This window comes from Amphiprion ocellaris, chromosome 17, assembly GCF_022539595.1.
Source record: "Amphiprion ocellaris isolate individual 3 ecotype Okinawa chromosome 17, ASM2253959v1, whole genome shotgun sequence".
Taxonomy (NCBI): Eukaryota; Metazoa; Chordata; class Actinopteri; family Pomacentridae; genus Amphiprion; species Amphiprion ocellaris.
This window is the reverse complement of record NC_072782.1, coordinates 23,103,757-23,117,668: the sequence shown is the minus strand read 5'-3', so window position 1 is coordinate 23,117,668 and position 13,912 is coordinate 23,103,757. Positions and strand designations below refer to the sequence as shown.

The 13,912-nt window shown below is 39.7% G+C and overlaps 1 protein-coding gene across 1 annotated transcript; it reads right to left on the bottom strand.

The window, feature by feature from the left end:
* Positions 1 to 61: 61 nt before the first annotated feature.
* Positions 62 to 13,246, bottom strand: LOC129350964 (serine/threonine-protein kinase 32C). Its single transcript, XM_055019374.1, has 4 exons — positions 13,060 to 13,246; positions 12,599 to 12,727; positions 6,823 to 6,890; positions 62 to 5,043 (listed from the first exon to the last, which is right to left on the bottom strand). Exons 1-4 carry the CDS (start codon positions 13,138 to 13,140, stop codon positions 4,842 to 4,844), a joined length of 480 nt encoding a protein of 159 aa, XP_054875349.1. The 5' UTR covers positions 13,141 to 13,246; the 3' UTR covers positions 62 to 4,841.
* Positions 13,247 to 13,912: the final 666 nt, after the last annotated feature.

The following is a 13,912-nucleotide window of genomic DNA, read 5'->3' as shown; positions in this document are numbered from 1 at the left end:
GCATCTAAGGGTTAAAAATGCTGTGTTTGAGTGAAAATGACAAAGACACACAGACACCAGATTACTGGAAGGAGATTTATTTCTTTATCAAAGCAGTTAAAGCAGCATGTTTTTGAACACACGGAGCAGTTTCAGTTGGTACAGTAACAAGGCCTATCACTGACTCCCTGTAAAAATCCTGCAGCACAAGAACATTATGCAAAATAGGATCACAAGGAGGAAACGAGTGGCATAGATCACATTTTCTTCTCGATGTGTTTTCTCAACAGGGCACTGAGTTTCAAACTGTATCCACAGAGCAAGACACCTACAGAATGATGCGTCTCGAGAGCATCAATCAGAAAACAGTTGAATAGGAGACATGCTGCTGCTGGTCAAACACTAGCACAATGCCACACCTAACGGCATCCAGAATATTAGCACATAAAGAAACATGTCAGGAGGGTTTGCAAGCATGGTCCAATAAGGACTGATCACCAATATCAAGGAACAAATGCCAAAACTGTAGATTAGTATTGTAACTTAGAGAAAAGCTACACTTAAATTAACCAGGAAAATCAATCATTATCCATTTACAAATGATTAACATATAATTACACGTACACTTCCGGCCCGCGCTGATTCCGTGTCGACCGATTAAATGGTCCTCAGAATTAACCAAGCTTTCTTTTCAACAAACGGAAACATTCAATTTTTTTTTTTAAATAATGCAGCAAATTCTGTATTGGGCTGAAGTCAAACCTGCCTCAGTTCCAAATATTCTTCCACTGCTGCACAGACAATAATGCAACACTTAATCCACAACAGAGCATCAACTACAGCTGCTGACCTCATTCCACTCATCCACAAGGGTACGAGCCTGCATACTTGAACAAAGCATTAAGACAACCTGCAGGATGCCAAAAGGTACTGCATATCACCTAAGAATATCATGCCATCCATATAACACTGGGATTATATGATTTGTACAGTTTAAAGTTCACAAAACCCACTGTCCAGAAACAGTCACGCAGGCCAGTTATACTCTGATTTTGGACTGTGTCAATAATCAGGTGAGCATCGAGGTATGCTATTTACCAAAAGCTTGTGCATGCACAAATCAGCCAGTAAGGCTCAAGCTCCGGGCTTTGGCAAAAACAGGCTTATACTGTAAAGGTACATGCAAAAGAAGCACAGGGCTCAAGACTATTAAATTCATCATATATTTTGGCAGACTTGGAGATGCCACTTTATATCTCTTTAACAAAGCTTCTTAATCTAATCATAATGAATAGTGTTTAAAGAAATAGTTCAACTCTCTGGGAAATAAACTTATTGACTATCTACCTGGGAATGAGGTGAGAAGATTGATTCCACTCCATTAGGTTTGTGGTTACATTCTCCTGCGTATGCTAACACTGACAGCTGAAGACACCACGGATGTGTAGCTGTTGTTATTATGCTACTTTGTAGTCCTCTTGAAGGGATGTTCCATGTATGAGCTTTAGATCAGCATCTATGTATTTCAGCACATACACAGTTGTTGCGCTTGTAGAGTAGTGGTTGCATCGACTGTCACAAAAATTGGAAGGTACATGTACGTCTGTACAGTCTCTGATGATGAAATTTCATCATTCAGACACTAGCTAGAGTCCTTGGATCCTTAGATACTTGCAGATACAGAAAGAACAACACTAGCCTAAAGCCTTGATCGTGCTCCCTTGTGGATGTACGCACAGACTGCTATGGATACCACGGACACGTTGTTGTTCTTATACTACTTTCTAGTCTGCTTGGAGGACTCTGTTCCATGCTTGCGCAGTAGGTGGAAATGTCCGTATTTAACAAATGAATACTGCTGCTGAACAGTCTGTGTGGACAGTCTTAGGCTCTACATGGATGTCTTGTTTCTTGTGGACTTGGGCTGACGCTATCCATACGGAATGTGGACAGCAAAACACTAACCTCCAGGTAGAGCTGGGAGGCAATTAGCTTAGCTCTAGTAAGTACATTACTTTACTAAATCGTTACTTTTGTCATTCAGTTCAGCTCCATTAAAGCCGTGTTAAGGCCATGTTAGAGTTACTACTTGTAATTATTGTTAACATCTCATTTTGGACTGGGAAAGTCAGACTTCTCTAAAAACTCTGATATATTCAATTTGGCACTAAAAGTTCTGGAAAAAACAATCAAACATGGATGTTGTCTGCCAAAGTCTGTTGTTGAGGGCAGTATGTTGAAACTTATTGCAATGCTATGTTGAACAAGCCTCCAAACCTGGAGGAAAACAACTCAGCTTCATTGTACACTATAAAGAATGACTGATATTTTTAAGCCATTTTGTAGCTAGAATTTGGGTGTTTTATCTGTTTTTCAGGGATTGATTGTGTAAACTGAGACAGCTGCCATCAACAGTCATGGATGAGAAGCACAAGAGGTATGACAGCTGCTATTTGACCTGTACAATGCTATAACAAAGATCCTTATTTGCTGTGTATTTGTTCATGATATTTCATGAGTTTCCTTAAAAAAAAGTAAAAACACTACACAGTGAAATGATATTACTTGGAAAACACATATCTAAGCTGCAATTTTTCATACTTCCATCTTTGGACAGTCTGTTTCTGGATGACCTTTGTATTTAAGAATAAAAACACAACTACAGAAACCATGACGGTTATAAATTCATTATAAATGAATGCACAGGTTACTGAAGGCATCCTTAATTGTAGTCCTCAAAATGTCAGAAAAGTTCACATTACACACAGCCCAGATAACAAGAACAGCATAAATTAGCAACTAGCAGTCCCTCCAAAGTCTCCTGTGGTTGACTCTGAAGCTAACGTTGCACCTCGATCTTACCAATTTAAAACTATTTGTGGTTTTACAGTTAATTGCTTTCTCCATCTGTTCATGACTTCAAGGGAAAATCCCAAAATTCACTGTGCGTCTTTGCGTTTTTTTCCTATTTGGAATTTGCCTCAAGTATGTTGAAAAATGTGAACTTTTGGTTTGGATGTTAATGCAGGGTTAATGAATCGAGTACATTGTGTACACAGAGCTATGGGGGAACAAGGCACATAGCTTAGAGCTAGGTTGCCCCTGCTGCTGGTCGTTATGCTAGGCTAAGCTAATTGCCTCCCAGCTCCAGCTACATACTTAACAGACAGACATGAGTGGGATTAATCTTCTTTTTCAATTCTTAAGACAGCAAACAGGCGTATTTCCCAAGACGTCTTACTATTTCTTGAAGCCCCCCCCAACCCTTATCTGAAATAGATCGTTTATACATAATCACATTATGATTGTATAAATTATAGTATCTTCACTTGCAAGAAGAACTGACTTTATGTTATACAAGGGGAAAGAGACATACATTCACATACTCAAAGTTCCTTAGAAATGGTTATGCAAATGGTAGAAAAGCTTTGGCATATTTTGCCTACAAGTTGTGCCTGCACACTTGGAAAGAAGAGCAGAATGAAGCAGTGTGAAGCTTCACGCGGCTTTTCCTTAAGTTTACACGTCGAGTTCGCAGTCCCACATAAAACTGTGGTGAGTTTAATTACCTACACTGTATGCTATTTACATGGTTTCATTTTGTTAGGCCGTAGGGTTTTAAGGTGGTCTTTTGCTACATATTCCCAGGTGTTGAGACTGAGATGAATGGTGCCACCTTAAATGTACCACTATCACTATGACAGTCATAGACTAGCTCATCTATACAGTTTGAAGTACCAACAGGGCACAGCTACACATTTAAGCACAGCCCCAAACCAAGCTCTACAGGGAGGTGATCTTTACTTTAACCAAGCACTTAACAAGATGATGAAGTCTAGTGAAGCAAAAAGGGCTTTCTAATAGATTCTTAAAGGATGAGCGTGTTGGTGATTGGTATTTATTCCCCAGAGCTGAGTTTCCGAATGCTCTCTGAGTCAGAGCATGGTCAACGGCTAAAATACAACATCTTTGTAACCATTACGGACACAGTGACAAGCGTAACCTTTCCCTCCGATTGCTGTACTGATTTCCCATAAATTACAGTACCTTATCATTCCAAAAAGGCTTGGAAAAAGAATAGCTGGCTAACATTTAAAGAGGAAAATCAGACTAACATTCTGACCTATAATGTATTCATGGCTACAATGTGACTAACAAATACTGATTATCATCGACAGGCACAACTTTAAATAGGTTTACAACATGAAACCGGCCACACTGTCATCAACACTGTAAATGTATCTCACAAAGGTGTTGCAACAGGAGGAGAACAGAAACAATCGTTCTAAATTAGGGCACACATCACATGAAAGAGGCTGGGGGGAAGAGTGAACTGAAGACACAGGCAGTAAAATAAACTGAGTGCCTGCGTGTGCTGAATAATTCAGTCGTCCCCATCAGATTTGGAACAGGGAGGAGAGAACAGGGGAGGCCACTTCCACCAAAACCACTAACCCCCCAAAACCATGGACTGCTATTGCTCAGGATGTCATCATGCTCGTGGAGCTTTCTGCGTAAGAACGACACCTCCTAGTAAGTGATACCTTATTTGTCATGCTATACTGTAACATTGCATAGAAGTTAGAGCTTACTCTAGGGCGGATGGGTACAGTAGGCAGAGACTCTCTGGGAATCTGCTTCATTCATGCCTTACCAGAAGGATGCAACGAAAACAAAACAAAAACAGAGAGGGGAGGTGATGGGAGCCATTTTGGGCCCTGCTGTACGTCAAGTCGCCCAGCTGTGCATTTCCTCCGCTCCGGGCTACAACAGAGGAGAGGGGTGAAACATATCTTTTGGCATGGCACAAACACTGCAGCGGCCAGAGAGACCTGCCATCGTCACTGTGAGGCGATGCGGCGCTAACAGCTGCCGGGAGACGAGCACACAGAGCCGCACATGCTCAGTTTGGAGGAGGACTCAGGCTCGGGCTCAGGGTCTGGTTCTGGCTCTGGTTCGGGTGCGTCGTCGTCGGCAGCTCCGGTTTCTGCATCTCCATCCCCGTCACCACTGGCATCATCACCCCCGGCCTCCGACTGACCCTCCTCCTGACGCCTTTTCAACCTGAGACGCATGGAGAAACAGATATTCACAACAGGGGGGCAATGGGAGCATGATTATGTATATGCATGCAAAGCATGCTCATCTAAATTCTATTTTAACCTTCAAACCCTCGTAGAAGTGATGGCATCCAAAATATTCCCTGTTTAGAATTATTTCATTATCTTTCCATGTTTATGAGCACATCTGGTCCTCAGAAAAGTAGTCAAATAAAACACACTTGTAGAAAGAAACAGCTAGTAGCTGATGGAGTGTTTTATATAGCACTGCTGTGCATAATTCTAGACATTATGTCCTCTATTATAAATAGAAGTAAATTGCCATCAATTAGAGCAATAGGATATAATAAGACATTTGCCACAGAGAAAGATTTCAGGAACGCTGCAGTGGCAGGACATGGTCAATAATAAATGAAGTAATAATTTAGAGCAGCACTGAACCAATATCGCTCCCTTTACATTAGAGAGGACACACTGTGATACACAGCGTTTATAGTTTTTATTTATGACGTACTGTGTCTATTCTACTGACATATACAAAAGATTAGATAGATAATATTTAGCCACAGCACAATGGAGTCTTAAAGAACCTTCTGTCATCGCTCATTTACATAACCAAGTCATTTCATTACAGAGGCCTGGTTGTCATGCAGGTTTGGAGAAACATGCAATGCTCTCCTGTGAGCTGAATGCCTTCCTATATCAGCCGGTTACACTGCACACTCTGTGGTTTTGCATCATAGTGGGCATAAATGTGCATTTTCTGAGCCTCTTCCTCGCTTAATGCAGCTGATACAACTTCTTAACTTTCCTCATCTGACTGTGTTCTGTCAGCAGTTTTACACAGCAGTGATGCTTCAGGGTGTTTCCACTGTCAGCTCCACATTCATCCAAGCAGTTACAGCTTAAGTGCAGGTGACAGTGGGGGCTTTCTTCAAACTCTTCATTACAGTGCTGGACCTTTGAAGTGCATTTTGTTTTTAAAGAAAACTACAGTTTATTACAAATTGGGTTTTATTTATTGCAGATCTGAACATCATCTTTTGCAGTTACAATAACACTGTGCTTTCAAAAGTATTTGGATGAGCACTGATATCACTGCAACAAAGAAACTGGAGGAGTCAGATGATCAGACAGATTTAAAACAAACCCTCAGGCAAGCCCAACTTTTGCAATGGAGAAAATAAATTAGCAGGGCTGTAACTAACAGTTACTTTCACTGTCAAATCATCACTGTTGATTAATCTGTTGATTACTTTTCCACTTAATCAATTATTGGTTTGGCTGTGATAGACTGGCGACCAATCCAAGTGAGTCAGCTGGGATTGGCTCCAGTCACCCCATGACCCTACAGAGGATAAAGCAGGTTTGTAGGTTTGATTAGCACTTCATAAGACAAAAGAATTACATTTTTGTATTTTATAATATAGCTCGACTACTGTACAAACTGCATACATTAAGGTTGGAAAATGGGACTGAAGTTTTCCTGTGTAATGAGGGATTATCAGCAAGATTTTGCTCACTTTTGGTTTTATATCCAATGAAAAACAAAAGTGTCGCTCACTCACAAAGAGAAAGATATAATAGAAGATTTCACTTTGAATTAAACTTGTTTGTTTAAAGGGTAAAAAAAGGAAATTATAGTCATATTTTGTCCTTTGCTTTTGTGCTAAAAGGAAGACACTCTTCTGGCTGTGCTGCGGCGTTACTGTTGAATTACAAAACAGAAAACTCTGCTTTCAGGCCACGTTAGAAATGGTCTGTTGCTCTTGTGTTCTCTTACTTCTCACGGTTGAAGATCATGAACTCTTGCTGCACCACTTCAAGGCACTCCTGTAGGTAGTCGTTCTCCTGCAGGAAGTCCACAGACAAAACATCCTACTCATCATCTGACACATCAACCTCATCATCGTCATTAAGAACCACAGAAAAAAACTTTACGTCAACTTCAATCAGTCAACTTTATGACCTCTGAGGTGGAAATATCTTTTTCCTCATTTCCTCCTTTCCCCCTCCGTAGCTCTTTTTAAACAAGTCATGAATTGTTTGTGAGCCCTCCTCAAATTGGATGTTTGGCCCGAGACAAAAATAGAAGCTCATATTTCCGAAAGCACTTGGGGCCATGACAACAGCACTGAGGGCTTCATAATTTAATAATCTCGGTAATAACGCAGTATGAGCACACACACACACACACGAGCAGGCGCACACACACGTATGTGCCGCACAAACACAAAGCCTTATAGAGCTTCTATTGTTAGAGGTGCGCAGTCGTTGCAGACACTGATCAACCGCGGTAACACATGACACAGACACGCGCTGGCGTTAATAACACTGATAGCATCAGGACTGCCTGACGAGAACCGGCTGTTTCTCATAAATACGGAAATGAAATGTCCTTATTTTCAAAAAAAATGTTTTTTCTCAATGAAGATACATTAAATGAATCAGAAACATAGTCTAGACATTGTTAATGTGATAAATGACAATTCTAGCTGGAAATGGATGATTTTTAATGGAATATCTCCATAGGGGTACAGAGGAACATTTCCAGCAACCATCACTCCTGTGTTCTAATGCTACATTGTGTTAGCTAATGGTGTTGAAAGGCTAACTGATGATTAGAAAACCCTTGCGGAGTTATGTTAGCACATGAATAAAAGTGTGAGTTTTCATGGAAAACATGAAATTGTCTGGGTGACCCCAAACCTCTGAATGGTAGTGTATGTTGTTCAGTGTTGTCCCTAAATTGTCCCTAAAACCTAAAGGTGCACTATGGCCACAGGGAGCTGTGGACTGGCTTTAAATATGGTGCTTTTGCAGCATTAGAAGAAGTATGCAAGTGTACTGTGTGTTTGCATTTTTTCTGGTTTGGAACACACTCATCAACTACCTGGAGACCCATGAATGTTCACTTTGATTGTGATTTAAAATTGAGGCTCATTCTCTCCATTCACACACATCCAAATCCAGAAGATGGAGTGTGTGACAAGTTACAAATATCAGGCATTGATAAGAGATTGTACATTGCACAAAAAATGGACAGAAGCACCTGTACTGTCTTAGAAGGCATAGATCATGTCTTGTAAATAGAACCCCAATGCAATTGTTCTTTAAATCCTACAGAGTAGATGATGTCTTTCTATATAGTCTGGTGATGTGGCAATGCTAAGTATAAAAAACACACTCAACAACACTGTCAGAAACAGTCAGGAGACTGTAGGAAACCAACAAAGAAGCCCGTCTGATCTGTCTGACAGAAATGTTCTGTATTGAATTCAAACTGTGCTCTCAGACAGCGATCACCTTCTGTACCCAGAGTTCACTGCTGTGCCTTCAGGCTCAGGCTATATACCAGCTGAACCTAGGTTTAATCACTACCAAAACTCATTTGTTCCCAATGCAATCACATGATCAAATTAAATGCGAACATTTAAGCATCTAAGATGTGGGTGTTTCCTTAATGTATTTACTGTATATATTTATTCTTTTATCTGAAACTGCATTGTTTTGTGCTGATTTTGTGGTTTCTTACATTTTTATCTGTCAGCCTGTTATACTGCAACCAAGATGCCTGTATGGGGTCATAATAAACATTGAACTCAACTTATGTACTCAATGCTGCAGTGTGGGTGTTGGATGGACCCACAGTCTGGTGCATAATAGTCTGTGAAAGGATGAACTGTCTAGTTTACAATCTTCAGTTTCTGAATGGTTTTAACAAACATCTTTTTGCTAGTTATGCCAACAGACTGCTGGTCCCAGCTTTGTATAAACATGAAAAGTGTATCAATCTTCTTGTCTAATTCTAGGCAGCAAATATTCTCCTGAATGTCAAACTGTTCATTTACATTTCAAAATCCTTCTATTTTGGTATTTAGGTAGAATGCTACTGTAATAGGCTTATTCCCTCCTATTCAGGAAGGAGTTTATCTTAAAACAGAAGTAAAATATACAGTATGACAGTAAAGAAGAGATTATTGGCTATTTGGAGACATGTATGAACACAAAAGATCATAATACAAGTAAGCAGGTTATTTAGAAGATGCTTGTACAGCAAATCTCTCTTCATGCTCACTCCTGTAGCACTGTGTTATTCATTATATCTGCTGAGTGGAGAATAGATGCAATTCACATCAGCTGAGTAAAAAAAAACAAAAAACAGCTGGGATGTGGCTCATATTCAATCTAAAAATATGCAGGTTTGACAGAAACTGACAGACCGGAGACCAAGGAAGACCTGAGCTGCATTGTTGTCTCAGACCAGCCCAGGCTCTCCGTGTATACACTATTTATGAGTTAAACTCCTGCAGCAGGTAATAAAAACATGCTTGTGCCGCTGTCCTCTTCAAAATCATTTTAGCACCTACACACTGAAAATAACATTAATGTGACGCACACAAGGCTAAAAAGATCAAATTAGTAGGGAAACAGCAAATCATATAATTGCATCATGATAAATAACCCTTTTAAATGTGAAAAAAATAAAATGAGCCTTTTCTGTCATCAAAGGGAACAGGGGCCTTTTAACAGATGCAATGACATCTTGAATTCCACCTTCTTCCCAAATCCTCCTCTTTAACAGAACATAATGCTTTTAATGCTGAGGTTCTAAAGCATTCTGGCACAATATCTCTTGTATCTAAATATGAAAGATGGGACCCTGTCTTTTTAAAAAACGTATAGTGTGATTTGTTGTTGTTTTGTTTAGTATCCCATTGTCTTCTTCCATATTTGTTCCAGGCTGTTTTTCCTGACTGTGTGTCCTACCGTTTTTTTTTTTTGTTTTTTTTTAACCAAACATGTAATCTCTGTCTTGGTAAAGGTTAAGTTAATTACACACAACAGTGGAAATAAGTGAAGCACTTTATCACTGTCTTGCCTTATCCCTGACATGGTCTAAAGATGTACTGATGTACACGATGTACTATATCGATAACTATCCCGCAGTGGAAGAATTATTCAGATTCTTTACTGGAATAAGAACACCAACACAATCATTTTGCGTATTATTAGCAAAATATACTGAAAGTATCTTAAGTAAAAGTAGAAATTCTTCAGAAAAATACCCCCTATGACTTATACATTCCTACAACAACATATATACCACTATTCAAAATACACACACTATTGTTCAAAAGTTTGGGGTCACTTAGAAATGTCCTTATTTCTGAAAGAAAAGCAGCTTTTTTCAATAAAGATAACATTAAATGAATCAGAAATACAGTCTAGACATTACTAATGTGGTAAATGACTATTCTAGCTGGAAACAGCTGATTTTTAATGGAATATCTCCATAGGGGTACAGAGGAACATTTCCAGCAACCATCACTCCTGTGTTCTAATGCTACATTGTGTTAGCTAATGGTATTGAAAGGCTAATTAATGATTAGAAAACCCTTGTGCAGTTATGTTAGCACATGAAAAATGTGTGAGTTTTCATGGAAAACGTGAAATTGTCTGGGTGACCCCAAACTTCTGAACGGTCGTGTTTATCAGAGGCTGAAAGGTGATTAATAGGAGACAAATACTGAATTCACTTTTTGGATCCCTAGTTTTTTTTACTCTACATGCACTTTTGTCATGAAATACTTGATATTTGTACCTGTCTCAGAAACAGCTATCGAAAAAACACATTGGAGAAGACAAAATGAGAAATCACATTTAGGAAAAACTCAACAAGAGGCTACAAGTACCTGGCCTGTCTACAGGGCCGAGAAAGCATGCATTTCAATCTCAATTTAACATTATGCACCCGCAATTGAAATCTGAATAATAAATGTGTTGTCGCTGTCAGTTGTGTAGTGAGTGGGAACTCGGCCTGAGTTCACTGCATGGTTAGTCTAACCATCATTTAAAACTGTGTAAAACAGCAATCAAAACTATGCAAGTCTGCTGTGTTGTGTTGGTCTGTGTAGCTGCACTTGATATTTCTCTAACTACAGCTGGCAACTTCAGTCTACTAATGCTTGATTACTCTCCAAATGTCATTACATGGAAATTCAAAAATGGTTGAAGTTTAAACCTAAGTTTACACAAACACACACACACACACTTGTAAGATCGTGTATATTACTGCAGCTTTCAGCTTCTTCCTGTAACTAGATTTTTTTTAATGACAGAATCATTGAAACACATGCATCTTTGTCACAAAAAAGCATTTTACTTTCATATATCGATCATACATCTTCTGTAAATCTGCTGCGTCAAAAGTACACGCACAGAAATGCCAATATTTGGTTGAATGTTCCTTAGCCATTTTCACCTCAAATAGCCACTTACGTAGCCGTTCCACAAGCTTGTGGCAAGTTTCTGATTGTATCTTTGATCACTCCTTTGACAGAATTGTTGCAGTTGAACACACTTTGTTGGCTTTTTGATTCAGACTTGTTTCTTCATCACAGTCCGCAAGTTCTTGATACAGTTCAAGTCCAACTTTAAAGGAGACCGGCCGACAACTTTGATTCTAGCCTGATTAAGCCATTTCTTTACCACTTCTGGAAAGTGTTTGGGGTCATTGTTTGGTTGGAACACCCAACTTTGTCCAAGACCCTACCTTCTGGCCGGTACCTTCAGGTGTTCCTGAAGAATGTGGAAGTAATCTCCCTCCTTTTTCATTATTCCATTTACTTTGTGAAAAGCACCAGGACCACTGACAGCAAAAACACCTCAGAGCATAATACTATCACCTCCAAACTTGACAGTAGGTCTGGTGTTCTTGAGGTTAAAGGCGTCCCTTTCTAACCAACATATTTCTGGTCTTTGTGGCCAAACAGCTCAAATTTGTCTCATCTGACCACGGAACTTTCCTCTAGAAGAAAGTGATCAGCAGCAAACCTGTCTAGCTTTAAGGTGCCGATTCTAGAGGAAGGGCTTCCTTCTTTCATAGTAGCCTCTCAGCTCAGGGTGATGTAAAACATGCTTGAGTGTCGACATGTGTGTACCAACAGCTTCTAACTCATTGCAGACCTGCTTTTTGATGATTCATGGTTGACTCTTGACCATCCTGGCCAACTGTTTCGGCAGCAGATGACAGCAGGATTGCCATTTCTTCCTGACTGAGGCATTAACACAACTGTTGCATGCACTTTATTCGTGATTCTGGGATCTTTAGCTGCACAGAAATGGTTACAAGTGACTCTCCTGACTTGCTCAAGTCAATGATTTGCTTTTAAGGTCTTGCTAAGCTCCTTGGACTTCCCTGTGGTAGTGTTTGTGGGTGAGTCTGATCAGGTTATCAAATGGGAATGATTTAAACTGGCTACATTAATGCTGAAGACATCAAAACTATAGAAGAATACATATGGAATTATGTTGTAAACAAAAAAGTGTTAATCTTCAGTATTAATCTACTATGTAGAAAATAATGCAAATAAATAAAAAGCATTGAATGAGAAGGTGTGTCCAAACTTTTGACTTATAGTGTACATACATAAAATTAAAAGCCTATCATACTGTGAGGCATTACATATCAAAAGTTTTCCTGTATGTTACATACAAATGGACGAAGCAGCTCTTTGACTGATTTATCAATCTGTGCAGAAGATGGTGTCACTCACAGACTGTGAATCCTTGCTGTTGTCTCGAGACCGGTTCTTAGCCAACCTCTTTTTCTTCTTGTGAAGGGGACGTGACTCCAGGATCATCTCCTCCAGCTCAAAGGTGGGGTCGCAGTGGAGGCGACCTTTCTGTAGGAGAGAGATGTACACGAGATCATTACAAACACACACACAGCATCAATAAATTTGGCATACAAAGGTATTGCGCACACTGAGCAGCCCACTGTAAATAGCACACACTGATGCACTCGCATGCACACAAGAGTGCACAATAAGTGCATGTGAGCACACACTTCACTGAGATACCATAAAGAAGCTGCATTCAGTTTCCTCTGCATTATTTAGTTGCCACACCATCTAATTATGATCAGCAAACATAAAGGAGTGCCTGTGCATGCTTTATAATGTTTATTAGATGTGTGTATACTGCCTGTGTGTGCATCAGATATCTTGATACTAACGTTAGGAACAAATCCAGCCTCCATCTTCTTCTCGTACACGGCGTCCCAGTTGACGTCAGCGAGGTAGGGAGATGTCTGCATGTCAGACAGGCTGGAAAAACGATGCTCTGGATTCACTGTGAGTAGCTGTGAAGAGAGCAACACACACACACACACACACACACACACACACACACACACACACACACGTCACCCACATCACCTTCCGAGTAGCAATATCACCTTCACAACTTCTCTCCCCGCTCACAGACAATCATTTCTCCGCGAGGTGAAATAAACTCGACAAATTGTGGATGAAAAATAAAACTATGTGACCGCTCCTTTCTTTATTGCCATGCAGTTTGAAAGTGTTGGCAAAAATAAAGATGAGTAACCAATGCTTGTGGCTGAATTGAAGAAAGACGCTCTTAAATTTGTAATTCATTGTGGCCTCCTTGAGACTATCTTACCATAAAACGTCATATTTAATATTTACCATTTACAATCATATGCTCTGTACAAATTGATTTTATCATGGCAGTGCTGCTGTTACCTGCCTCCTTTAAAGGGCCAATGTGTAGGATTTAAGACTTGTTATACTCCCTGTCAGAAGCACTTATAGACATCAACAGACACCAATGACATGTAGTTGTTCTGGAGCACTGCCATGTTTCTACAGATGATAGAATGAGTCTGGACAAACCAAACACTGGCTCTGAAAAAAAGCCTTTCGTGTTTTTATCATGAAATGGGGCTCATTATTGAGCCCCATTTCATGATAAGGAATTCATATAGGATTATTGTGTGTTGGGTTAGTTGACATTTAGAGACAACTGTCAGTTGGTAGCTACTGGAAATAAAAAAAATAAAAAAA

Excerpts from the sequence above, each read along its gene's own strand:
- LOC129350964 (XM_055019374.1), bottom strand. The coding sequence starts at position 13,140 with ATGCAGACATCTCCCTACCTCGCTGACGTCAACTGGGACGCCGTGTAC. Across the intron at positions 12,728-13,059 it reads AGGCTGGATTTGTTCCTAAC|AAAGGTCGCCTCCACTGCGA; the intron begins GTTAGTATCAAG and ends TCTCTCCTACAG. Across the intron at positions 5,044-6,822 it reads ATGATCTTCAACCGTGAGAA|GTTGAAAAGGCGTCAGGAGG; the intron begins GTAAGAGAACAC and ends CATGCGTCTCAG.